The sequence below is a fragment of the Bubalus bubalis genome, chromosome 22, assembly GCF_019923935.1.
Source record: "Bubalus bubalis isolate 160015118507 breed Murrah chromosome 22, NDDB_SH_1, whole genome shotgun sequence".
Lineage (NCBI taxonomy): Eukaryota > Metazoa > Chordata > Mammalia > Artiodactyla > Bovidae > Bubalus > Bubalus bubalis.
In genome coordinates, this window is record NC_059178.1 from 29458254 (window position 1) to 29485543 (window position 27290).

Genomic DNA, 27290 nt, shown 5'->3' on the forward strand with positions numbered 1-27290 from the left:
TTTCACTTTCACACATTGGAAAAGGAAATGGCAACCCACTCCAGTACTCTTGCCTGGAGAATCCCAGGGACGCGGGAGCCTGGTGGGGTGCAGTCCATGGGGTTGCACAGAGTCGGACACAACTGAAGCGACACAGCAGCGGCAGCAGCATTTTGGTTTTAATTTGTGTTTCTCTGATAATGAGTGCTTTTCAACACTTTTTAATATACGTATTAACTTTTGGATATCCTCTCTTGTGAAGTGCCTGTCCAAGACTTCTGCCCTTTTTTTTTTTTTTTAAACTGGGTTGCCAGTCATTTTTTTTTTAAACTAGTTCATGGATGTTCTTTATGTGGTCTCAAGATGAGCTGTTTGTTGAATATGTGTATTTGCCTTTTTCAGTCTCCTGTGAGTGACCAGAGATTCTCAGTTTTAATTCAGTTCTGTTATTGGGTAATGTAAATCTACAGCTTTGTTGGTCTTTCAGATTTGATTTGGCCATTCTAAGTATTTTGCTTTTCCATGTATATTTTTAGTTTAGTTATGGAGCACTTTTTATCTCCATGTAGATTCTAGAATCAACTTTTCAACACACCCTCCCCTGGGATTTTGCTTGAGATTGTATTGGAGCCGCAGTTCAGTTTAAGAGAAAGTATTGCTGCTGCTGCTGCTAAGTCGCCTCAGTCATGTCCGAGTCTGTGCGACCCCATAGACGGCAGCCCACCAGGCTCCCCCATCCCTGGGATTCTCCAGGCAAGAACACTGGAGTGGGTTGCCATTTCCTTCTCCAATGCATGAAAGGGAAAAGTGAAAGGGAAGTCGCTCAGTCGTATCCAACTCTGTGCGACCCCATAGACAGCAGCCTACCAGGCTCCTCCATCCATGGGATTTTCCAGGCAACAGTACTGGAGTGGGGTGCCATTGCCTTCTCTGGAGAAGGTACTATCTCTTCAATTATGAGTCTTCCAATCCGTAAGAATTGGATGTCTCTTTATTTATATTAGTGTTTCACAACTAGGGTTGATTTTGTCCCGATATTACATTTGGCAATCTAGAGACATTTTGTTGTCAGAGCCTTTGGGGGTGGAGTGTGTAGAGGGAGGCAGTGGCTTGTACTCCTGTCATCTTGTAGGTAGAGGACAGAGATGCTGCTCAGTATTCTACAATGCATAGTACAGCAGCTCCCCAACAAAATTATCTGGCCCCAAATGTTAAGAGTGCCACTGTTGCAAAATGTTGACTTAGATTTTTCGTTTTCTTTATTGTTGTGAGTTTTGGGCATAGCAGTGTTGTGCATGTTGGGTAGAGTTATCCTTAACTATTAATATTCTGGTGCTATTGTGATTGATAATTTTTTAGGTTTCGTTTTGTAATTGTTGCTAGTGTATGTGTGGATATAGATGAAAAAGATGTGGGTTCTATCCCTGGGTCAGGAAGATCCCTTGGAGTGGAAAATGGCAACCCATTCCAGTATTCTTGCCTGGAAAATTCCATGGACAGAAGAGCCTGGTGGGCTATGGTCCATGGGGTTGCAAGGAGTTGGACACGACTAGGCATGCACACGAATTTGTATTTGTGGTTTTATATGTCTCTTACGTCCCAGTTGTTTTATATGTAATTTACAAGCTCCCTTGCAGCTCTCTCCTCCTCACACTTTTTTATTGTTGTTGTAGAAACGAGCACCTTTCCTTCTTTGCCACCAGCATTGTGTTGAAGTGATGATCCTTGCACTCTTTGAGAACATTTCCAAGTCTCCAAATTGAATCAGTTTTATGTAGAAACACATGTAGGGGCCAAGATTGATTTAGAGGAGCTCAATTAATACATGATCACCTGGATCATGTTGAGTTAAAGAAAATCAGGTGAATGCAACAAGGGACTCTTGTTAGATGAAGTGCATACAGCACCAGGCTAAGGGCAGCAGGAAGATTCCTGCTTCTCGATCAGTTCATTATCAAGTGGCTAATGCACCTCGGTGCCCTGGGGTTTATGGAGATAGTACCTCAAGGAGGGAAAAATGTTTCTCTTGGGCTGATTTGTCACTTAAATGAGAAGAGGGTATGTGAAGTACTAAGGGCTTGGCCAGGGCACCATGAATCATTAATAGCCTTGGCTCCCAGAAACCTAATTTTAGTCCAGAACAAGAAGCAAATGTAGCAGTAGCAACACTAGGCTCTTGATTAGCTTCTTTGGTTTCTCTCATGGACAGTGGCTGATGTGTAAGCAGGGAGCAGGCAAGGATGGGGGAAGCCGGGCTGCTCAACTCCTGATTGAAGTGTGTCTGTTTCTGAAAGGCGGAGCTCTTGCATTGAATCACTGATTTGTCTTTGTTGGTTGCCCACTGTGTGTAAGGCATGACGATGAGGGGGACAAGGCAGAAAATAGCATTCTGGAGAGGACCCTGATTACACAATCCAGATTATAATACTGCGAGATGGGAGTCTGTCATGACATGTTAGGGGAGAGCCGTGGAGTGGAAAACTGACCTCTGACCTGGCTGGTGCAGAGTTGGGAGGATGGAGCCTGCCCTGCATGCTCGGGAGGTGTGTTACAGCTGGTTCTTGGCTGTGAGTGCTGGTGTGGGATTCTTCACCCATCACTCAGGTCAGGTCAGGTCAGTCGCTCAGTAATGTCCGACTCTGCGACCCTATGAATCGCAGCACGCCAGGCCTCCCTGTCCATCACCAACTCCCGGAGTTCACTCAGACTCACGTCCATCGAGTCAGTGATGCCATCCAGCCATCTCATCCTCTGTCATCCCCTTCGCCTCCTGCCCCTAATCCTTCTCAGCATCAGAGTCTTTTCCAATGAGTCAACTCTTCGCATGAGGTGGCCAAAGTACTGGAGTTTCAGCTTCAGCATCATTCCCTCCAAAGAAATCCCAGGGCTGATCTCCTTCAGAATGGACTGGTTGGATCTCCTCGAAGTCCAAGGGACTCTCCAGAGTCTTCTCCAGCACCCCAGTTCAAAAGCATCAATTCTTCAGCACTCAGTTTTCTTCACAGTCCAATTCTCACATCCATACATGACCACTGGGAAAACCATAGCCTTGACTAGGTGGACCTTTGTTGGCAAAGTAATGTCTCTGCTTTTGAATATGCTATCTAGGTTGGTCATAACTTTTCTTCCAAGGAGTAAGCGTCTTTTAATTTCATGGCTGCAGTCACCATCTGCAGTGATTTTGGAGCCAAAAAAAAAAAAATAAAGTCTGACACTGTTTCCACTGTTTCCCCATCTATTTCCCATGAAGTGATGGGACCAGATGCCATGATCTTCGTTTTCTGAATGTTGAGCTTTAGGCCAACTTTTTCACTCTCCTCTTTCACTTTCATCAAGAGGCTTTTGAGTTCCTCTTCACTTTCTGCCATAAGGGTGGTGTCATCTGCATATCTGAGGTTATTGATATTTCTCCCGGCAGTCGTGATTCCAGCTTGTGCTTCTTCCAGCCCAGTGTTTCTCATGATGTACTCTGCATATAAGTTAAATAAGCAGGGTGACAATGTACAGCCTTGACGTACTCCTTTTCCTATTTGGAACCAGTCTGTTCCATGTCCAGTTCTAACTGATGCTAAGTCACTTCAGTCATATCCGACTCTGTGAGACCCCATAGACAGCAGACCAACAAGCTCCCCCATCCCTGGGATTCTCCAGGCAAGAACACTGGAGTGGGTTGCCATTTCCTTCTCCAGTGCATGAAAGTGAAAAGTGAAAGTGAAGTCTCTCAGTCGTGTCCGACCCTCCGCGACCCCATGGACTGCAGCCTTCCAGGCTCCTCCATCCATGGGATTTTCCAAGCAAAAGTACTGGAGTGGGTTGCCATTTTATCCATCTAAATGGGCACACTTTTCCTCCCATACACACACACACACACAGAAGTTGCTCAGTCATGTCCAACTCTTTGCGACCCCATGGATTGTAGCCCACCAGGCTCCTCAGTCCATGGGATTTTCCAGGCATGAATACTGGAGTGGGTTGCCATTTCCTTCCTACCCCCAAACACACACATGGTTACATAGGACATAGACTAAATTTCCTACAGGGGATTGTCTAAATACATTGTTTGTGCCTTTGTTTATAATAAGTATTATTATTATTTGTTATTATTTACATAATAACAAAAGCCAGGACCATTATTTTTAAGAAGGCTGTTACAATTTGCTTTCCTTTTTAGTGCCATTTACAGAGATTTGGATTTCTGTACTAGTTTGATCTGGCTGTATATGTATAAAATTGGGATAATGACTGTATCTTACAGCAGGGTGGTGACTGGCTCCATGAGGCATTCTAAAAGTTCTTTGCATGGTATAAGTGAGTTTGGCTTGTTATAAAACCTTTTGATCTACTCTGAAAATAATATTTTATGTGTGCTAACTTTTGAGCATGTTTTGCATTTTAAAAGCAAATATTAATGTCAAATGATATCACTTGTATGTGGAATCTAAAAAAGCAATACAAATGAGCTTATTTACAAAACAGAAATAGACTCACAGATATAGGAAACAAATTTATGGTTACCAAAGAGGAAAATGAACGGGGGGGGGAGGTGAGGGGGGTGGGGTGGGGTGGTGGATAAATTACAAATTTGGGATTAACATACATACTGCTATATATAAAATAGATAAACAAGGATCTACTGTATATAGCACAGGGAACTATATTCAGTGCCTTGTGATAACTTACAGTGGAAAAGAATCTGAAAATGTATGTGGAACTGAACCACTTTGCTCTGTACCTGAAACATTGTAAATCAACTGTACTTCAGTTTTTAAAATATAGAGAAATTAAAAAAATAATAATAAATGTTAATAATCTTCCTTTGGCCACATTTTTCCAGATATCAGATTGATTTACTAAAGCAACATCTATTATAATATGACCTTGTTCTCCTTGCTTTGAAGAGTCAGATGAGAGGGAGGTTCTGTCCTGATAGATCTGTGAACTTCTGTGCCTTTTTAATTTTACTCTTGGGGTAATTAAATCGACTTGAAGACCTTAACAACTTACATTAAATAATTATTAGGAGTCTGCAGTGATCCTGGTATATCAAATGTTTTTAAAATTTTTACAAGAAAGTAATTTTAATTTTACTTTGTTTTCTTAACAGAAATCATAGCCCGTTAATGAGTTTTGGAGCCAGCTTTGTCAGTTTTTTGGTAAGTTGATGTGGGAAGAGGTTGTGGTGGGAAGGAAGCAAACACATAATGTCTGTCTTTTAATGGTTACTGGCTGTATAGATACACTCTTGTGGAAAATCTTTTGCAGTTTAAACTGGAATATAACTTTTGTCTATACACCAACACGTATGAGACCAGTTCAGTTCAGTCACTTAGTTGTGTCCAACTCTTTGTGACCCCATGAATCGCAGCACGCCAGGTCTCCCTGTCCATCACCAACTCCAGAGTTCACTCAGACTCACATCCATCGAGTCAGTGATGCCATCCAGCCATCTCAATCCTCTGTCGTCCCCTTCTCCTCCTGCCCCCAATCCCTCCTAGCATCAGAGTCTTTTCCAATCAGTCAACCTTCATATGAGGTGGCCAAAGTACTGGAGTTTCAGCTTTAGCATCATTCCCTCCAAAGAACACCCAGGACTGATCTCGTTTAGAATAGACTGGTTGGATCTCCTTGCAGTCCAAGGCACTCTCAAGAGTCTTCTCCAACACCACAGTTGAAAAGCATCAATTCTTCGGCGCTCAGCCTTCTTCACAGTCCAACTCTCACATCCATACATGACTACTGGAAAAACCATAGCCTTGACTAGACGAACCTTTGTTGGCAAAGTCATGTCTCTGCTTTTGAATATGCTATCTAGGTTGGTCATAACTTTTCTTCCAAGGAGTAAGCGTCTTTCAGTTTCATGGCTGAAGTCACCATCTGCAGTGATTTTGGAGCCGAAAAAAATAAAGTCTGACGCTGTTTCCCCATCTATTTCCCATGAAGTGATGGGACCAGATGCCATGATCTTAGTTTTCTGAATGTTGAGCTTTAAGCAAAATTTTTCACTCTCTCTTTCACTTTCATCAAGAGGCTTTTTAGTTCCTCTTCACTTTCTGCCATAAGGGTGGTGTCATCTGCATATCTGAGGTTACTGATATTTCTCCCGCCAATCTTGATTCCAGCTTGTGTTTCTTCCAGCCCAGCATTTCTCATGATGTACTCTGCATATAAGTTAAGTAAGCAAGGTGACAATATACAGCCTTGACTGTACTCCTTTCCCAATTTGGAACCAGTCATGTCCAGTTCCATGTCCAGTTCTATCCTTCCTTAATTTAAAAAATTAAATGCTTATATTTTCTAGAGTATTATATTTTTTCCAAGCAAAATCGTTTTTAAAATAAAAATGTAATTGAAAGATCGGAGGTCTTCCCTGGTAGCTCACCTGGTAAAGAATCCACCTGCAATGCAGGAGACCTGGGTTCAGTCCCTGAGTTGGGAAGATCCCCTGGAGAAGGGAACGGCTACCCACTCCAGTATTCTAGCCTGAAAAATCCCATGGATGGAGGAGCCTGGCAGGCTACAGTTCATGGGGTCACAAAGAGTCGGACAGGACTGAGACACTTTCAGTTTCCAAAAATTAAAAATGCATTAGAGTTGAAAAGAAAATAGTCAGACTTTGGATAATAAAAGTTTGAAAGTAAACTTTTATTAGGTTTATCAAAGGTTTATTATTTATTATTATTATTTATCAAAAGTTTAAAACTATTGAATAAATGTGGACTGGAAGACAAGTTAATTTAGCAGACTTAAAGTTTCTCAGTTTCTACTGTGGTTTTGAATGTTGTTAGTATTTAGGAATTGAGGGAATAGGTTGCAGTTAGGTTTTAAAGTAAATTGGGCAATGCAGAAAATTGACTGCTTTTATTTTTCAGAAATACTTATCATACAAACTACTTTCAAACATAATTTTAAGGAAAGTATCCTGTATAGAGGAGAAGGCAATGGCACCCCACTCCAGTACTTTTGCCTGGAAAATCCCATGGACGGAGGAGCCTGGTAGGCTGCAGTCCATGGGATGGCTAGAGTCAGACACGACTGAGCGACTTCACTTTCACTTTTCACTTGCATGCATTGGAGAATTAGATGGCAACCCACTCCAGTGTTCTTGCCTGGAGAATCCCAGGGACAGCGGAGTCTGGTGGGCTGCCGTCTCTGGGGTCGCACAGAGTCGGACACGACTGAAGCGACTTAGCAGCAGCAGCAGCAGCATCCTGTATATAACTGCAAAAAAAAAAAAAAATCTTGAGTAGAGACTGAGAGAGGTAAAATGGAGAAAGCATTTAGATTCCAGACAGAAAAAGCTCACCAAAGGGGCATGTTGTCTGCAGCCTTGCAGCACCAGTGACAGGCACCAGACCAGCTTCTGGTGACATGGGTTTTCATTCGGGCTTCTTTATTCTTATTACCAGCTATACAATAAATCTTTTTAACAATTCTTAAGGCCTACTGTTAGCAACATAGTTTCAGATCTTAAGGAAAGTGGTACTGGGTAGGGGTCATAAATGGTACCCACCCATGTAGCAAGGAAGGATGCTAGGGAGACATGGCAGAAGGCTTGCTGGGTGGGAGGAGGTGGGTGGGGGAGGGAGCCTGTAGCAGGGAGGAAGGCTTGGGCAAAGGTGGCTAGTGTCTGGCTGGAATGGAAAAGTAGTCTAGAGTCATACAGAGAAGGCCTAGGATACCAGAGTGGGCAGGTTGCATGGGATGGAGGTGGAGAACTAGTTACAGTGAGTTCATCAAGTCCTTCCAAGAACCCGGTGTCCTGTCTCTGCCCCTGTAGCCCATTCATCTCAGAAATCTCAATTCTTCTGGGGGAAAATAGCAGGTTTTCAGCAAAGAAGTGATCATTTCTATCCCAATGTGGCCTGAAAAAGTCTACCAGGATTGGGTGCTCGGAAACAAGCTGTCTGTGGGAATTTTTCACTGGGAACAATAAGGAATGAGTTCTTTATAAATGAATCCATTGGAATTGCTGTCCCTGAAAAGACCGATAGTTTTCAAAGAGTACCTGCTGGCTGATGTTTCATTAGCGTTTTGTGCTGTGCTTGATGGACCCAGGGATCCCATGCATGGGTAGAAAGTCTCTATTCTAGAAGCTGAAGTAAGTGGGCCAATCAGAAATTGTATACAGTAATTTTACTGTTACTGTGTTTAATAGCTAAAACTTGTAGAAGAGTAATTGCAAGGACATGTGTTAAGCGTGTATTTTTTCATGCTGGTGTAATGGAGATATGTTCTTGCTTCATACTGAGATTATGTTTTTTTCAATGAATAGTGTATGTGGTAGCATTCTGATTCTTTTACTAGGAATAAGTCATTTAGATGGCTTCCCCCCCCCCCTCCTAGTTTGGAGTTGTATTGTGATAAATTGGCCTAAATTTTCAGACACTTACGATTCATTCATTCTTTCCTTATTTCTTTCTTTGGAAGAATGCCATGATGACATTTGAGGAAGAAAAAATGCAGTTGGCATGTGATGACTTAAAAACTACAGAAAAGCTGTGTGAAAGTGAAGAGGCTGGAGTAATTGAAACAATCAAGAATAAAATTAAGAAGAATGTAAGTACTATGTCTTTAGATTATGAACTATGTGCCTCTTACTTAGAACATTCTTCATTTACTTGGTTTTTGGTGGTTAGAATATGACTGAAGCACTGAGTGAGTCTTACAGCTTTTGATTATGTAAAGCATATTCTCTTTTTTTTTAAATGTGGACCATTTAAAAAGTCTTCATTGAATCTGCCACAACATTGCCTCGGCTTTATGCTTTGGTTTCTTGGCCCCAAGGCATGTGGGATCCTAGCTCTCCAACCAGGGATCGAACCCACAGCCCCTGCATTGGAAGGTGAAGTCCCAACCACTGGACCACCAGGGAAGTTCCTAAAGCATGTTTCTTAAATCAGTAGACTCCCCCTTAGTCATTAGAACTTTTCAGTGCATGTTCTCCTGGTATTTTAACATTATCTCTTCCACAGTCCGCTGTGTGGCAAGGACGATTGTCATGCGGCTTTCATATATGTATTTCATATTTTGCACTTTGGCATAATTCAGGAATTTAGCTATTACCTCCTTTTCCCCAGGCCTTCCTGGTCTTGGGTAATAAAATAGTCACAATGACATCATAATCCACTCTTCCTGATTTCTTTTTTTTTCCTTTTAATTTTCCGTGCAAAAGCGCTAGACTTTAGAGAGGTGTCCTCGTAACCCCTGATGTTTCTGGAGCACCCAGGGGTCTCACACATGCCACATGTTTAGCTGACAAACCAGTCTGTTAGTTTCAGACAGCAAAAGCTGCTTGTGTTTTCTGCTCCCTTATGTCGCTCCAGGTGGCTTCACCTCTGCTCTGGCTTATGAGGTCTCCCATGAGGAAGCCACAGATGGGCCCAGAGTACCGTTCCCTGAGTCTGCAGAAGAGCCAGAGTTCTCGATTCCTCTCTCCCCAAACTCTGTATCAGTCAGTGACCGAGTCTCTTTGCCTCTGTCTTGAATACGTCCTGAGTTCATCTCCTTCCCTTGCCAGTTTCCTAGGCCGGCCACCGTCTCCACTTGCCTAAGACAACCCTCACTGGCGTTTCTGCCTCCAGTCTCGCTGTTCTCTGATTGGTTCTCCAAAGTGCAGTCACTGAGATGCAAATTACATGTTGCTGATTTCACTGTCCCCGCCCCCTCCCCACGACCACTGCCATCACACTAAAACCCAGGCTTCGTAACGTGGCTGACTTGGCATTGACTTTTCCTCTCTGTAGAATATTTGTATCCCTCTTGACCTGGTTCCTGTCTGTTCTTTAGTTCTTCCTCGATGTCATTTTCTCCAAAGACTCATATATTTAATCCCCAGGTCCTGTTAGTGTGTCTCCTACAGGTTCCCATAGTTCCCTGTACTTCATCCTTCAGCGCATTTACTCCATTATATGGTCATCAGCATGCCTTCATTAGACTGTAAGCTTATTTACGTGTCTGTCCTCAGCATCTAGTACCATGCCCAGCACACAGGTTAATAATCAACATTAGTAATGGGTCCTTGCAATTTAAAAAGCATTATCACATGCAGAGTATCTCATTAGCCTTTCCAACAGCCCTGCAGAGTAGATGTTGTTATAAGCAAAGAAAACAGAGGCATCAATAGATTGACGTTTTCTTGAGCAAACAAAGTAACAGGTGCTGGAAGTAGGACCAGGAACAACAGGGACCATGGGTGAATTCTGCTAATCTAGAAAAAAGAGAAGCCAGCCACTTTGTCACATATACTCTGCATACTTTTGTCATGTTTGCAAAAAGCCTATCATTTCTCATATCATCGTGAAAGCATGTGAAAACTATTTAACCTGTTCTGTTCAAGTTTACCTTATGTTAAGAAGGCACTGTTCTATTTCAGAGTGAATTTTCTTCACTTAGCATTCATAAAACCAAAATCTTACTACAAAATAGGGCCTTAGGTAGTCACCTTTAGAGGGTATTGACTAAAATTTCAAGTTCAGTTTGTGATTCATTCAAAGCTAATTGTTAATTGAGGGTGTTTTCTCCTCAACTAACATCATAATCAGGTTCCAACCCTCACATCTCAGTTGAATGCGCCAAAGGAATGAACTCTAATATGGGTCCTTCCTGAAGGCAGATGATTGTAAAGTGGCTTTTCACATTGTTTATCTGGGGTAGTGTTTCATACCTTTAGTAATTTTTTGTTGAATGAATAACTTTGTTGTTTTTGTTCCTGTTGTTCAGTTGCTAAGTCATGCACAGCTCTTTGTGAGCCCATGGACTGTAGCACGCCAGGCTCCTCCATCCTCCACTATCTCTGGGAGCTTACTCAAATTCGAGTCATTTGAGTTGGAGATGTTATCCAACTATCTCATCCTCTGCTGTGCCTTTTTCTTGTTGCCTTCAACCTTTCCCAGCATTAGAGTCTTTTCCAGTCAGTTGGCTCTTTGCATTAGGTAGCTAAAGTATTGGAACCTTGGCTTCAGCATCAGTCCTTCCAACGAACACCCAGGACTGATCTCCTTTAGGATGGACTGGTTGGATCTCCTCGCAGTCCAAGGGACTCGGAAGAGTCTTCTCCAACATCACAGTTCAAAAGCATCGATTCTTAGGCACTAAGCCTTCTTTATGGTCCAGATTTCACATCTGTGCATGACTCCTGGAAAAACTGTAGCTTTGGCTAGATGGACCTTTTGTCAGCAAAGTGATGTCTCTGCTTTTTAATAAACTGTCTAGGTTTTTAACTTATATATATACAACTTACATGATGTAATAAGTTTTTAACTTACGTTGTTTTGAAAAAGGTAAAACTCTAAAGTTTTGTGTGGGCTTTCATGTTTCCCATGAAGTGTTTCTATTATTGAGAATATTTGTCTTTGAGTTACAAGGCTCTTTGAGTTACAGCATTGTGTTCATAACAAAATAAAGCTAGACTTAATGGAGGAAGCTAGAACTCCCAGGCTCAGGGTGTAGTGTAAATTTGGTCTTGGATTTTAGTGACTACTGTTCCATACTTCCTATGTGAAGTTATTCTGCCCAGTAAAATAATAGTTTTTTTTGAAAGAGTGTTGTTGTTCTTGGGTGTGATTTATCCGTGCGTACTTTCTTCCCACCAAACAGGTTGATGTCCGAAAATCTACCCCCTCTATGGTTGATCGGCTTCAGAGGCAGATAATCATAGCTGACTGTCAAGTTTACCTGGCTGTGCTCTCGTTTGTAAAGCAAGAATTGTCAGGTATGCTAAAGCATTGTTTTTAACAGTTTTTGATATTCAGTGGACACAATTGGTAATACCCCACACTTTTTTTTTTTTAGAACACCTTGTATTTCAGTCTTTGAAAACATGTGGCACCTGTTTGGGGCATGATTTTGATTTATTACTTGAGAAATTGATACCATGAGTGCTTAATGTGTATTTAATGGAATAGTTGTAGTTCCAAAATCTTTTTCATCCTCTTGTCTGCAGATAGTCTGTCATACTTAGAGATATTACCTGTGCCTTAGATAGAGTGATAAATTGATAGGTTTTTTTGGTGTGTGGGTGGGAATCAAGCTGCGATAATCACCCTTTAAAGTGAAATATAACCAGTTTGTTTCTCAGAAAATTGTTATTGAAAGCCTGAGTGTGTACTAAAGATTTCCTAACATACCTGAATGACTAACATTTTAACAACCCTTAATGAGGAGTATAAACTGATTCTTGTTTAGTTTGCCCAAGACAAATTTTGTACAAGGAATTTGTAGCTTTGATACCTTGAGTGGTATAGATTGGAATGGAGACTCTCAAGAGTTCACTGGAAGATTAACTTTGATACTACTTCTTCCTCTTATGTGGTTTTATATCTCTGTTGCTGATGGCAGATATCTGCCCCTTTGGTAGCTAGGGTCTACTTGAAAAAAATGAGTGTTCAATAAGGAAATCGACTATAAATCACAATGAGAAAAGCATTTTCTTCCAACCGAAGTAAAGAAGGGTTTGTTGCTGCTAAGTCATGACATGTGCTTTTCTTGATCTGGACTACTGACAGCCAATTTCCTTTTCTTTCTTCTCTGTCTCCATCTCATGCTTGAGGATGATTTGTTTCTCTTTGGCTCAAGTAAAAAGTAGGATTTAAATTTTATTGTGACCTCCTAAATGTGGACTTTCTAGAAATTATCTTTGTGGGCTTAAAAAAATATTCAGAACCTAAAAGTTGACAGCTCTTTTATTCAGTAGGAATAAGGCCTTCAAGCCGAGGAGACAGTGTCTCAAGTACTTCTGAGAAAACTGCTCCAAGGAGTTGAAGGAGGAGCCAGGTTATATAGAAGTTTTGCAACAAAGAGCAGGTAGTCTGAACATCAAAAAATGATTGTTGATTAAAGGAAACCAGATCACCCAAGTTAAGGGATTTAACGCTTTTCTATATATGAGAAGATGCAAGGGTCTGGGCTCACTGAAATCATTCTGTTGATGTGCACCTCGCTATCTGGGGCCAGTATCCTGTTTTCACCTCCTGAGCTTCCTCAGGGCTCACTGTAGTGAGTGGCTGCAGTCTGATGACTGCTAGAGGGCAGGTATTCTTTCTTCCTGAGTTCCCTCAGGACTCACCAGCTTGCCATTTGTGGTGGGAGGCAGGGAGGCTGGGGAGGGGGACAGGTTCTTCCATGCCACCCGAGGAAGAAATCTGCACTGTTACCTGGAGGTGATGCTGCAGAACAGCCAAGTGTCTGAAGTACAGGTGTAATAGGGTTTAGCCAGGAGCACTCCAGTGGTGTCATAGAGACTGCCAGTAGTAGTTCAGGAATGCAGTAGAGGATTTGACACTGCACATGGGATAAGTTGGATTCAGATGATGCTTGCATTTATTCATTCAGCTGATAATAGATGCTAATTGGAAAAGACCTTGATACTGGGAAAGAATGAAGGCAAAAGGAGAAGGGGTCAGCAGAGGATGAGGTGGTTACATAGCATCACTGATTTGATGGACATGAGTTTGTGCAAACTCCAGGAGATAGTGAAGGACAGGGAAGCTTGGGGTGCTGCAGTCAATGGGGTCGCAGAGACAGACACGACTTAGCAACTGAACAACAGCAAAGATGCTACACCCTCACTACTGCGTGATTGACTCTATTTAATGAACAAAATAATACATGGTTCTTGCCATCCAGGCTAGTAAAGTGAAAGTGTTAGTCACTCGGTCGTGTCTGACTCTGTGCGACCCCATGGACAATAGTCACTAGGCTTCTCTGTCCATGGAATTCTCCAGGCAAGAATACTGGAGTGGGTAGCCATTCCCTTCTCTAGGGATCTTCCTGACCCAGGGATTGAACCAGGGTCTCCTGCATTGCAGGCAAATTCTGTACCATCTGAGCTACCCAGGGAGCCCCAAAACAGACCTCAAATAAGGAATTTAAGCCATGTGAAGAAAAACAAGTTGTCATGGTGGATAATAGTTTGTATTGTTTTTTTCAAGTCATTCTTCAATATCTTTATTATTAGTGTAGGAAAACTATTTCGAATGCTTATTTTTTTCATGTTTTTCTCCCCTTCTCTTTATAGCATATATAAAAGGTGGGTGGATCCTTAGGAAAGCCTGGAAGATTTACAATAAATGCTATCTGGACATCAACGCTCTTCAGGAGCTGTATCAGAAGAAGCTAAGAGAGGAACGTTTGACTTCTGACGCTGCAAATGATAACCACATTGTGGCTGAAGGGGTGTCTGAGGAGTCTCTGAACAGACTGAAAGGTGCTGTGAGCTTTGGATACGGCCTTTTTCACCTTTGCATATCCATGGTGCCCCCAAACCTGCTCAAAATCATCAACCTGCTGGGTTTTCCTGGAGACCGCCTGCAGGGGCTTTCTTCACTGATGTATGCAAGCGAAAGTAAGGACATGAAGGCCCCTTTAGCTACGTGAGTAGCTATATTGCAATGCTTTGGTAGATAATGTAGTTGAAAGTAAGTAAGCGACAATCAAAACCTTTATAGGAAACTGCAGGTAAAATCAATGCTTGGTTGGTTGACTGTTGCCATGCCTTTTATGTTTCAATGGATGCCAAGGACCATGTTTTGGTGATGTTTAGGAATTAACGTTGGGAAACAGGGAGAAGGAAATGGCAACCCACTCCAGTCTTCTTGCCTGGAGAATTCCACGGACAGAGGAGCCTGGCGGGCTACAGTCCATGGGGTCTCAAAGAGTCAGACATGAGCGAGTGACTAACTTTCTTTTGAAGAACAGAGCACTGTTCTTAAGTCTCATGAGTCCTGTATTTGATTTTTACTTACTCATTTTTTAATTTTTGTGGAAAGTCCCTCTTCTTCACCATTTTCTTTTTAAAATTTATTTATTTATTTTTTTTGATGAGTCCTGTATTTTGAACAGGCAAAATAATCATGATTTATAAGCATTTAAAAGCAGTAACCCTGACCAGTCACTGAGATTCATAATCCTGATTTTGGACTTCAGAGGATATAAATTTCATAAGGCTGTTCTGTGATTCTGAAATCTCTCTTCTTATATCCTCATGTTGGATAATTTTTCTTGATGACTCTAGTTGGTCCATTGGTCTCTTACTGTGGCCTGGACAGTCTGTGCTGTTCAACTAAATTGAGTTATATTATATTGTTCAGACTTAAATGATAATTATTTAAACAGAAAAATGTGAAGGAGCTTATATAACCATCCAGAGCAAGGATTTATCCATTTTATCATCAATTAAAAATGGTGTGTTTTTTTTTTTTTTTTTTCAAATCTGGTAAATGTCACTGACTCTATGGACATGAGTTTGAGTAAGCTTTGGAAGTTGGTGATGGACAGGGAAGCCTGGTGTGCTGCAGTCCATGGGGTCACAGAGCGTTGGACATGACTGCGTGACTGAACTGAACTAAAATATCTACTACTATCTGCAATTTGAGTAATTTTATGAAATACTGTTTGTGCTTTGATATTGCACCACTTATCAGAATTTTTCCAAAAGATGTTGGTATCACAGAGAACCTTAGTGAGCTGGGTTTCTGCTTATGTCAGTATTGAGGAATTTGGATGTTAACTCCTAATCGTTTGGTAGCGACTATAAAAAGGTTAGAGAAGGCAATGGCACCCCACTCCAGTACTCTTGCCTGGAAAATCCCATGGACGGAGGAGCCTGGTAGGCTGCAGACCATGGGGTCGCTAAGAGTCGGACACGACTGAGCGACTTCACTTTCACTTTTCCCTTTCATGCATTGGAGAAGGAAATGGCAAACCACTCCAGTGTTCTTGCCTGGAGAATCCCAGGGACGGGGGAGCCTGGTGGGCCGCCATCTATGGGGTTGCACAGAGTCGGACACAACTGAAGTGACTTAGCAGCAGCAGCATAAAAAGGTCATTAATTTTTCATTGTAAAAATATTCGTGCCTTCCCAAACTCATTATATTATACTAACAGTGGTCCTTCATTAATTTGACTTAGCAGGTTTATAACTTGTGATAATATGTCTTTTTTAATAACATTTTCTGAGAAAGGAATGAATTGAATTAAAAATAATGTAAATTAGTCTAATCTCCAGAAAAGGATCAAATTTATGCACATTGGAAGCATATATTTACATAAAAACATTTGTTGTGTTGGTTACAGGATTTTTGTCTTTTAAAGCCGATCCCAGTGACTCTATTTTGTTTACCTAGTTTAACATGGCCTTTTTCTTGAAAGGGACGAGTTTGAAGTGAGAGAATTTTAAGTAACTTATTTGTTTGGTTTTCAAAAGCTAGAGAAAGGGCCCTTCTTCTGTTCCTGTAACTTACTTTTACTTAATTTTGTGTAATTTTGCTTATGGTCCCTGTATTTAAATTCAGGATGTGAGGCTTACTTACAGTCTAACTTTTGTGAACACAAGAGAAAACAGATGCTTTCCTTTTGTAAAAAGTAATGTGGAAAGTAATTATAAGGGTGCAGTAAATTCATGATCACCAGTCACCATTTCTAATTTATGCATTGATGAGTACGGAGTAGGATTCAGAGATTTACGTTAATGATGCCTTCAGCAATCCGTCTAGAAGCCTCAGAAGAACTATATTCTTCTGGCACCTTATTCTCTCCCCTGGTGAGAGTATGCTGATTTATACATTGTGCTCAAAAGTTGTGGTTTTCCAAATATGGATCAAAATAACATGGGGAAAGATACAGATTTCTACTTACTCAGGGCCTGCCGAGTGAGTTTTCTGGAAGAAGTGTGTATGGGAGGAGCACAGGCTGATTATTTTCAAGATTGGTTTAAACACTGTCAGCAAAGTCCGCATCTCTCACAGGTTCTGTCCCTCTTCTTCAGATTAGCGCTGCTCTGGTATCATACCGTGGTCCGCCCATTTTTTGCCTTGGATGGCAGTGATAACAAAGCCGGCCTGGATGAAGCAAAGGAAATTCTCCTCAAAAAAGAAGCTGCTTATCCAAACTCTTCCCTCTTTATGTTTTTCAAGGGACGCATACAACGACTAGAGGTACTGTGCCTTCTCCAGCTTTTTTAAAATAAAGCCTCTGTTGCTTGAATCTATAACTCTCATTTGGAAGGGGCTAGCTCATAAGGAGCCCGAATGTCACAGGGCTGACATTCTGTGCCTCGCATACGTCATTGCCGTGGGAGCCTCTTCAAGGAACCCGGAGTGTTTATTCAGTTACCTTCTGTTCACAGCTATGGGTGAAGCAGGGTCGGGGTCCCTCAGAGGTGAGACAAGATGCTGTGCCCTGAGTTGAAGACATGGGAGCCCTTGCGAATGTCTTAGTTAAAACAAAATACGAGGTTGGCTAAAACATTTGTTCAGGTTTTCCCAGAAGATGTTATGTGAAAAACCTGAACAAGCTTTTTGACCAACCCATTATGATTTTTTTCCTTCTCTGGAGTTACCAATAATCTATTTCCAAATGTTTGTCCCAGCTGACAGTTGATTCATGCTCATGTTATTGCCTGAAATGTCAAGGACAGCAAAGACTCTGAAACAGTAGTAGCCCGTATTACTTTTTCATGCTCTTCATGTGGCTAGGTCCCATGCCAGGGGCTTTCATACACACCATCCCATTTAATCCTCAGAATAAGCCCACGACGGAGAGAATGATCCCCTGCATTTTACAGGGAAGGTCAACAGGGGTCTGAACAGGCTTCACGTGACCTCGGAGCTCACCCAGCGAGCAAGGCTAGGCTATCTCATTCCAGAAACACAACATACCCTCGCCTTTGAGGGGTTCTGCTTCTCTCTGCACCCTTTTTTTTTTTTTTTTTTTTTTTTTTGTGGCTTCCTAGGTGGCTCAGTGATAAAGAATCTGCCTGCTAATGCAGGAGATATAAGAGACACAGGTTCAGTCTCTGGGTTGGGAAGATCCGCTGGAGAAGGAAATGGCAACCCACTGGAGAACATGGGCAGAGGAGCCTGGCGGGCTACAGTTCATGGGGTTGCAAAGAGTCAGAGATAACTAGTATGTCTGAGTACAATTAGTATGTGGACCTAATTGTACAGAATCGTCTACAGGAAGAACTATACCATCTCAATGCCTGCCTACCAATACCTGCACCTCTTTTTTTATGTCAGCTTGCTTGAGGGCACAGGGATCTGAAGAAAAATGAAAATCTTTTTTAAGAATGTATTTATTTTTAACTGAAGGATAATTGCTGTACAGTGCTGTGTTGGTCTCTGCCATACAACAACGTGAATCAGTCATAGGTATCCACATGTTCCCTCCCTCCTGAACCTCCCTGCCACCTCCCACCACATCCCACCCCTCTAGGTCATCATAGAGCGCCAAGCTGAACTCCTTGTGTCATATACCAGCTTCCCACTAGCTATCTGTTTTACATATAGTAATGTATATATTTCAGTGCCAGTCTCTCAAAGTCTCTCTTTGCCACACTGCATCCATAAGTCTGCTCTCTATGTCCGAGTCTCTATTCCTGCCCTGCAAATAGGTTCATCAGTATCATTTTTCTGGATTCCATATATATGCATTGATATGATATTTGCTTGTCTGATTTCACTCGGTATAACATCCACCTCACTAGAACTGACTCACAAGAATTCCTTTTTATGACTGAGTAATATTCCATTGTATTTATGTATCACAACTTCTTTATCCATTCATCTGTCTGTGGACATTTAGGTTGCTTCCATGTCCTGGCTATTGTAAATAGTGCTGCAGTGAACATTGGGGTACATGTATCTTCTTTAATTATGGTAAAATGAAAATCTTTATAAGAACTCAATCACGCATGTGAAAGAAGGTGACTGTTAACACAGTGTTCCACCCACATGCTCACTAGCAGCTCACTAGTGCATCAGTGTGAGGTGTAATAACCTCTGCCCTCAGTTAACCAAGTGTCCACAACATAATCCATGCTAGAAGTCAGCCCCCTTCCCCCGGAAAAAATCCCACACGTGATGGGAAGATGTTTGCCTAGGAGTGTTTTCATAAGCACAGGGAGTGATTCTTTCACTAATTTCTTGTTGGCAGTGGAGTGTATGTTACTTCCCCAATAATATCTCTTCTTCATGCAGTGTCTTCTTAAATCCAAGGACACCTTATGTTTATATATGGAATCATATTCCAAAGATTATACTAATAATTTACAACTGAAACAACACTGAAAGCTCCCCAGGATAAGACTCATGTAAACCCATGTCCAAGTCATTTTTCTTCTCATTACTTTGAGACCATTTTTCTTTCAAGTCAGGCTCATGAGCCTTCAGTGACATTTCTCTTCTTTTGCTTTCTTAAAAATGTACTTTTGATCAGCCTCCTGTGTGATCCAGTCTGCTGTTAGTGAATTGTTCTTTCAAGCTCAGGGTTAGGGCCCTATAAGTGGGGAAGGATGTCCAGGCTATTCAAGTTCCCATACTCCCTTGGGTTTGTGCAGGGGGAAATAAGCCTGTAGAAGGAAATTTTTAATTGATTGAGCCTTCTCACTTCAGTGGCCATTTCTGAAATGAAGAAAGCTGGGTACAGGGTAAATGCTTCCTTGGATGCACGATGCCTTTCCTTTAAGAAATTGACATTGACATTCTCAATAACTCTGAACATAACAATACTAGGTTTAGTGTTCAAAGGACACTTGCCTAGTGGGTGTGAGAGCCTGCAGTTGTGTACACCACAGCAACGAGGCCAGGCGTTAGGCATGTCTAGATCTCTCTTGATCAGTGGATGCCCTTCCTTCTCTCCCTTGATCAATGAGTGCTCTAAACTGGGTTTTGAAACTGCTAAATAGACATGCAAAAGTCAGGATTTATGTTTCATTATGCTTTCCATAAGACTCTGATGCTGGGAAAGATTGAAGGCAGGAGGAGAAGGGGACGACAGAGGATGAGACGGTTGGATGTTATCACGGACTCAATGGACATGACTTTGATTTTGAGTAAGCTCCAGGAGTTGGTGATGGACAGGGAGGCCTGGCTGTGCTGCAGTCCATGGGGTCACAAAGAGTTGAACACGACTGAGCGACGGAACTGACTCTTCCCATTTTCATTAATTTCTCAGCTGGTGCTCTGGGACAACCCAGAGGGATAGGGTGGGAAGGGAGGTGGGAGGGGGGTTTAGGATGGTGGGACACATGTACACCCCTGGCTGATACATGTTAATGTACGGCAAAACCCACCACAATATTGTAAAGTAATTAGCCTCCAATTAAAATAAATAAGTTAATTAAAAAAAACAATGCTTATCTTGTAGTGAAAACTAGTAACTTCTTTTTTATATTAAAACTTTTATTTTAAAAAACAGTTATTTATATTTATTTGGCTTCCTTAGGTCTTAGTTGTGGCACGTAGGAAGCAGGATCTTCGTTGAGTCATGTGGCTTCATCTTTCATTGTAGCTCACGGGCTCCAGAGCGTGTGGGCTCAGTAGTTGTATGCACCAGCTTAGTTGCTCCCTGGCATGTGGGATCTTAGTTCCCTGACCAGGGATTGAACCCACATCCTGTCTATTGCAAGGTGGGTTCCTAACCACTGGACCACTAAGGAAATCCCTAATAACTTCTTTTCCCCAAAAAAACTCAATTTAGCGTGATTTTCAGTTCAATTCAGTTCAGCAGCTCAGTCGTGTCCGACTCTTTGTGACCCCATGAATCACAGCACGCCAGGTCTCCCTGTCCATCACCAACTCCTGGAGTTTACTCAAACTCATGTCCCTCGAGTCAGTGATGCCATCCAACCATCTCATCCTCTGTCATCCCCTTCTCCTCCTGTCCCCAAACCCTCCCAGCATCAGGGTCTTTTCCAATGAGTCAACTCTTCACATGAGGTGGCCAAAGTATTGGAGTTTCAGCTTTAGCATCAGTTCCTCCAATGAACACCCAGGACTGATCTCCTTTAGGATGCACTGGTTGGATCTCCTTGCAGTCCAAGGGACTCTCAAGAGTCTTCTCCAACATCACAGTTCAAAAGCATCAATTCTTCAGCGCTAATATTTCTTCACAGTCCAACTTTCACATCCACATATGACCACTGGAAAAACCATAGCCTTGACTATGATTAGATGGACTTTTGTTGGCAAAGTAATATCTCTGCTTTTCAATATGCTATCTAGGTTGGTCTTAACTTTCTTTCCAAGGAGTACGCGTCTTTTAATTCCATCTGCAGTGACTTTGGAGCCCCCCAAAATAAAGTCTAACACTGTTTCCACTGTTTCCCCATCTCTCTGACATGAAGTGACGGGACCAGATTTGTTTTCTGAATGTTGAGCATTAAAGCCAGCTTTTTCACTCTCCTCTTTCACTTTCATCAAGAGGCTTTTTAGTTCCTCTTCACTGTCTGCCAGAAGGGTGGTGTCATCTGCATATCTGAGGTTATTGATATTTCTCCCGGCAGTCTTGATTCCAGCTTGTGCTTTTTCCAGCCCAGCGTTTCTCATGATGTACTCTGCGTATAAGTTAAATAAGCAGGGTGACAGTATACAGCCTTGATGTCCTCCTTTTCCTATTTGGAACCAGTCTGTTGTTCCATGTCCAGTTCTAACTGTTGCTTCCTGACCTGCATACAGATTTCTCAAGAGGCAGGTCAGGTAGTCTGGTATTCCCATCTCTTGAAGAATTTTCCACAGTTTATTGTGATCCACACAGTCAAAGGCTTTGGCATAGTCAATAAAGCAGAAATAGATGTTTTTCTGGAACTCTCTTGGTTTTTCCATGATCCAGTTGATGTTGGCAATTTGATCTTTGGTTCCTCTGCCTTTTCTAAAACCAGCTTGAACATCTGGATGGGAGAGTCATGGTGGAGAGATCTGACAGATAGTGGTCCCCTGGAGAAGGGAATGGCAAATCACTTCAGTTTTCTTGCCTTGAGAACCCCATGAACATTATGAAAAGGCAAAAATGATAAGATACTGAAAGGGGAACTCCCCGGGTTGGTAGGTGCCCAGTATACTACTGGAGATCAGTGGAGAAATAACTCCAGAAAGAATGAAGGGATGGAGCCAAAGCAAACACAATACCCAGTTGTGGATGTGACTGGTGATGAAGCAAGGTCCGATGCTGTAAAGAGCAATATTGCATAGGAACCTGGAATGTTAGGTCCATGAATCAAGGCAAATTGGAAGTGGTCAAACAGGAGATAGCAAGAGTGAACGTCAACATTCTAGGAATCAGCAAACTAAAATGGACTGGAATGGGTGAATTTAACTCAGATGACCATTGTATCAACTACTGTAGGCAGGAATCCCTTAGAAGAAATGGAGTAGCCATCATAGTCAACAAAAGAGTCCAAAATGCAGTACTTGGATGCAATCTCAAAAACGACAGAATGATCTCTGTTCATTTCCAATCAAACCATTCAATATCACGGTAATCCAAGCCTATGACCCAACCAGTAATGCTGAAAAAGCTGAAGTTGAATGGTTCTATGAAGACCTACAAGACCTTTTAGAACTAACACCCAAAAAAGATGTCCTTTTCATTATAGGGGACTGGAATGCAAAAGTAGGAAGTCAAGAAACACCTGGAGTAACAGGCAAATTTGGCCTTGGAATACAGAATGAAGCAGGGCAAAGGCTAGTAGAGTTTTGCGAAGAGAACGCACTGCTCATAGTGAACACCGTCTTCCAACAACACAAGAGAAGACTCTACACATGGACATCACCAGATGGTCAACACCAAAATCAGATTGATTATCTTCTTTGCAGCCAAAGATGGAGAAGCTCTAAACAGTTGGCAAAAACAAGACCGGAAGCTGACTGTGGCTCAGATCATGAACTCCTTATTGCCAAATTTAGACCTAAATTGAAGAAAGTGGGCAAAACCACTAGACCATTCAGGTATGACCTAAATCAAATCCCTTATGATTATACAGTAGAAGTGAGAAATAGATTTAAGGGACTAGATCTAATAGATAGAGTGCCTGATGAACTATGGACAGAGGTTCATGACATTGTACAGGAGACAGGGATCAAGACCATCCCCATGGAAAAGAAATGCAAAAAAGCAGAATGGCTGTCTGAGGAGGGCTTACAAATAGCATGATTTTACCTTGTCCACAAATCATCTTTGGTAGGGACTGAGTGAAAACTAACTTTGAGTCCTCACTCATTGTCATTGGGTTGGTTCCAGAAATGAGGAAGGCACAGCATCATCAAAGGATGATGATTTGGGAAGGCACGAAGTCACCATGATAGCCCTCAGTCTCATTCACCGTAGGTCATTGGGATCTGAGTACCGGTGGTAGACTTTAGAGCTGCTTTGTCATGGAGCAGTTTGCTTATCCAGCTGGTACTTGGTTTTAAGAAAAAAAACACTGAAAGATCCATTTCTGCTTTTGATTCACCAGGCTGAAGCCTGAGGGTCAGGTGAAATGTGATTGTTTCTGTTCGGCTCTTCCTGAAGGCTTACAGGATAAGCGAATTTTAGGGCTAACTTGAGATATTATTGGCATTATCTTCATGGCATCCAGACACTGGTGTTTCATTAATCTTCCCAAATGATCATGTAGCTAGGTATCAGATGGTGGCATCCTTCATTTACTGATGAATTGCTCAGAGAGGATGTGACATAGCTCTTCTCAGACGCTTATTGCAAGGCCTTTAAGCTCCCAAGTCAGTTTATGAAAACTCATAGGGTTCAGTTGACGAATTTGCTTGCAGAAAATCTTTTTTTCTTTTCTGTGAGCATTTAGGTTAGAGATAGGGCCTCCTGAGATCTTTTTTTCTTTTTTTTTTTTTTAGGCTTTTTTTTTTTTAATTGGAAGATAGTTGCTTTACAATGTTGTGTTGGTTTCTGCCATACAACAACATGAATCAGCCACAGGTACATGTATGTCCCCTCCCTCTGGAACCTCCCTCCCACCCCACACCCTTGCTGTCTTTTTATCCACGAGCTCCTAGGGAACATGGTCTGGGGGCTCCTAATTTTGGCAAGTGCATCACGTGACCTGGACTTCACTTCTAAGGTAACTCAGAACTTCCAGTTATTTGAATAGCTGCTTCTGTGCCAGCTTGCTTTTGCCCAGGATGACGGACTCAACCCCAGCTGATAAGTGTTCATTTTCCTTTATGTTATTTGCAAATCAAGTGCAGGTACCTACTCTCTAAGTTTCATGAACAACCTTTGACATAGTTTGCCCTTCATTGTTTGGGACAGTTTGAAATCCATGGGGAGGGTGATCTTGAGCACATCCACCCCATCCCACCACTCGCATAGCCCTTGTGGCCGTGTCTTCATTATTCCGCGTTGTTGTGATCTAACTCGACACAGCAGTGAAGTTCCATGCCATCAGTGGTTCGTGGGGTCCTTATGCATCTTCAGGACGCCAAGCTCCTCTGCTCTTTGGGAGTCTGGGCCAGGTTGCAAGAAGAGTTTCCTTTCTTTGCCACCTTGGCTTTTCCCCACTGCGTGTCTACAGTACCCCCACCTCCAGCCTCCTCCACCCTCTTGTCTTATCCTCCTTACCTGTCCTGTCTCTAGGCTTCTCCCATGTGACTTTGCATGTAGCCCTGAAGAATATATGGGTTCACACAGTACTTGGCGTGTGATAAACATTATCCAAGTAGTGGAGTGATGGTTGTTGTTATTGAGTGTATAAGCCTGGGAAGTCGTGTTACCAAATTTGCTCTCTTTTTAAAAGGAGAAAGAACTCGCTTTGGTGTTGAGAGCTATCAATTGAGCTAGGCCTGCTGCTGCTGCTAAGTCACTTCAGTCGTGTCCAACTCTGTGCGACCCCATAGATGGCAGCCTGGGATGGGCAAAATGAGTGTGGAGGACTTAGAGCTACTGCACAGTACCCGCATTTACTTTTCCCTGAATTTCCATAATGCACACAGCTGTTAGGAAGTGGCCCCAGGGGTTATATAGCAATCTCCTTTTTAAAATATGAGCTAATGGTTATAATTTTGAATTTTATATATTTTTTATCCCCTTAAACTTATGGTAGTGATAAGTCCATTACCATCCAAGTGATTAATGAATATTTTTCTTGGTTATTTAAAATTATTAGGAACAAGTCTACATTTCATTAAACTTCCTATTTCTCTCTAGTCCTCTTTTTTTGTTTAAACAATATGGATTGGCACAATTCCCCTCTCCTCCCTTTTAATAATCTACTTAGTATGTAATATACAGATACATGTATTTGGTTTTATGTATATATACACACCTTACATGGTGTGACTACTTAGTTATGAGACTTATTTTTTAATATTAGTCTTTCTCTCATTGCTCAAATATTTGAATGAATGACAGTTGATGGACATGTTCTAAAGAAGTTACTTTATGCAGTTTGGGAACATTTGTGAAACTGTCTTCCAAGCTTGCACCCATACTTTCTAAGTGTCCTGCATGCTGGCATGGAAAAACCACAGGTTTTGTTCTTCAGGAGCAGAAATGGATCTCCCACGAAACTGGCGCTCAGTGTGTTTTTATCAAATGGACTGATGAGTCTGTTGGCAGGAAGTCCGTTGATCAGGGTGAGTGATGGTGTTTCTTTAAGGGAGGAAGCTGGTTGTCAAGGACTGTCACCTTTTCTTGGTGGCACCTCAGCCTATTTCTACAGCCAACACAGAAGGTGATGATGCAGGAAGGTCTCAACATTTGGTGTCAGGGTACCAACTCAGATACTGAAGTCCTGATGGGCTGGCTAAAGAAGCATGACTCTAACGAAATAAATAAATTTACAGGAACTAAAAAAGTAAGTGGGTGTCCATGAGGTCTGTGGTTGTTGCTGGAGGGCTGAGCCTCTGCACTCCCTGAGCTCAGGCGGGTGGGGTCTGTGCTCTGACAGCCCCTGATGGTCACAAAGATGACGGCCTTGCTCCATGAGAACCAAGGGGGAGTGTGCACAGAGCCTTAAGGCAACGGCCTGCTCGGGTTTGTCCTCCTCCTGCCAGCCCTTGCTTCTGACAAGGCTGTGTGATAGGATGTGGTTTCTTTTCCCCATGAGCAATGCCCACAGGGACAGCTTTGATGGTTGCCCTTGACTTTGTCACCCTGGCGCTCCATCGCCTTACTTTCTGTTACCTGTGCGGTTCTGTCTGCGTGAAAGGCCTTTATGCTTCTGCCCCATCATTCCGTCTCTAGACCTTCCTCCCACTCATTATTTCAGGCTGTAGTTCTTTCTCTCTGTACTTCTACTGATGACAGTCAATTGTTTCACTGGTGCTCCCCACAATAAATGAGAGGTCTGTGTTGCTTTTTTTAGCCCCTCAGCTCATGATTGTGGCAGGGACAGAAAAGTGAAGGTTGATCCCCTTGGTGATTAATTTATCAGACAGAGACAAGAGGCAGGAGGGCTGCGGGGGGCTTGGAACTTAGGGGCCAGAGCAGAAATGGCAAACCCAGGGGGGCCTGTGCCCAGGCACCCATCTCGGGGGCATATGACTAACCAGAGCTGTCGGGTGGCAGTGTTGATGAGCAAGCCTGCCTCTTGTATCTGAACAGCACGCCTTGCCAGCATGAGGTAATGTTGTTATTTATAGGATCAGGAAAAAGGCAATGCAGGAAGAGAAGTAATTCCCCAGGGTTCTATTAATTGTAGTCTTCTCTTCCGACCTACGTGGTTCTCGTTATGACTTCGGGCACCAGGAGGTACAGCAGCCATTTATTCTTAGGACACAGAGTGAGAGATGGGTTTAATCTGATGTAGGAGGTGGAGGATCAGTTTGTTTTCACTTTCCAGTGCGATAAATCCAGTGTGTGGTTTAATGACTGTTCACTGAAATGAGATGATGATAACTCAAATTGCTAATAGGTTAAATGCATTTGCTGTTCTTATATCTCTATCCTTACAGGCCGTTGGGTTGAAAAGCCAGTAGAAGGTTAACACCGATTTATATCCCCAAGCTCACTAAATGTGCATAAGAGGATGAGCTTTGCCTTGCTTACACGAGCCCTGGCCCTAAGGGCAGGGGTTAGAGGCAGGGTCTATTGTTAGGTGTCCTTGACAGCAATACCGCTAAACCGATTCCACTGCTCAGCGGCAATGATGCTGAGTCACGTGCAAGTGGGTTGTCACATCATGTCCTAATGCTTGCTACACGTGACAAGGGGCGCCTCTCTGTAAAACACACACATAATAGTTTATTTTAAGATGTTAAGCAACTTCATAAAAATAGCCCAGTGATAATTAAGATGTTTTGCTTTAAGTTGGTTTGTGATGTTTGATGTATATATATGAAACTTCAGGCAGTTTTGCTTACAAATCTAGTGTTTATGTATTTGAAGATAGTTTTTATAGATAAGTGCTATGGAAACTATGTAGATTTCCATGGTTACTAATTTGATTTTTCAATTGTTGGGATATTTGACAGTTATATACCTGTGATTTCCCAGCATTTCCCTGTGACAGAAAAGACCATGTATTATCTTAGCATATTTTTACTTTTTATTTTCTTGAATTATTTCCTTAGGTTATAGCTTCA

At 42.2% G+C, this 27290-nt stretch overlaps 1 protein-coding gene across 3 annotated transcripts in view; it reads left to right on the forward strand.

Moving 5' to 3' along the window:
- TTC39C (tetratricopeptide repeat domain 39C) overlaps positions 1-27290 on the forward strand; it is a 102369-nt gene that overhangs the window by 39168 nt on the left and 35911 nt on the right. For 2 of the 3 annotated variants that reach the window (XM_045164021.1, XM_045164022.1), the window contains exons 2-6: positions 5084-5132; positions 8407-8535; positions 11575-11689; positions 13994-14348; positions 16742-16910. In XM_045164021.1, the coding sequence (XP_045019956.1) occupies positions 5084-5132; positions 8407-8535; positions 11575-11689; positions 13994-14348; positions 16742-16910 (817 nt within the window). Of the gene's footprint in view, positions 1-5083; positions 5133-8406; positions 8536-11574; positions 11690-13993; positions 14349-16741; positions 16911-25292; positions 25341-27290 lie in introns of those variants that run through there. The other variant, XM_044934606.2, reaches the window with a different exon arrangement.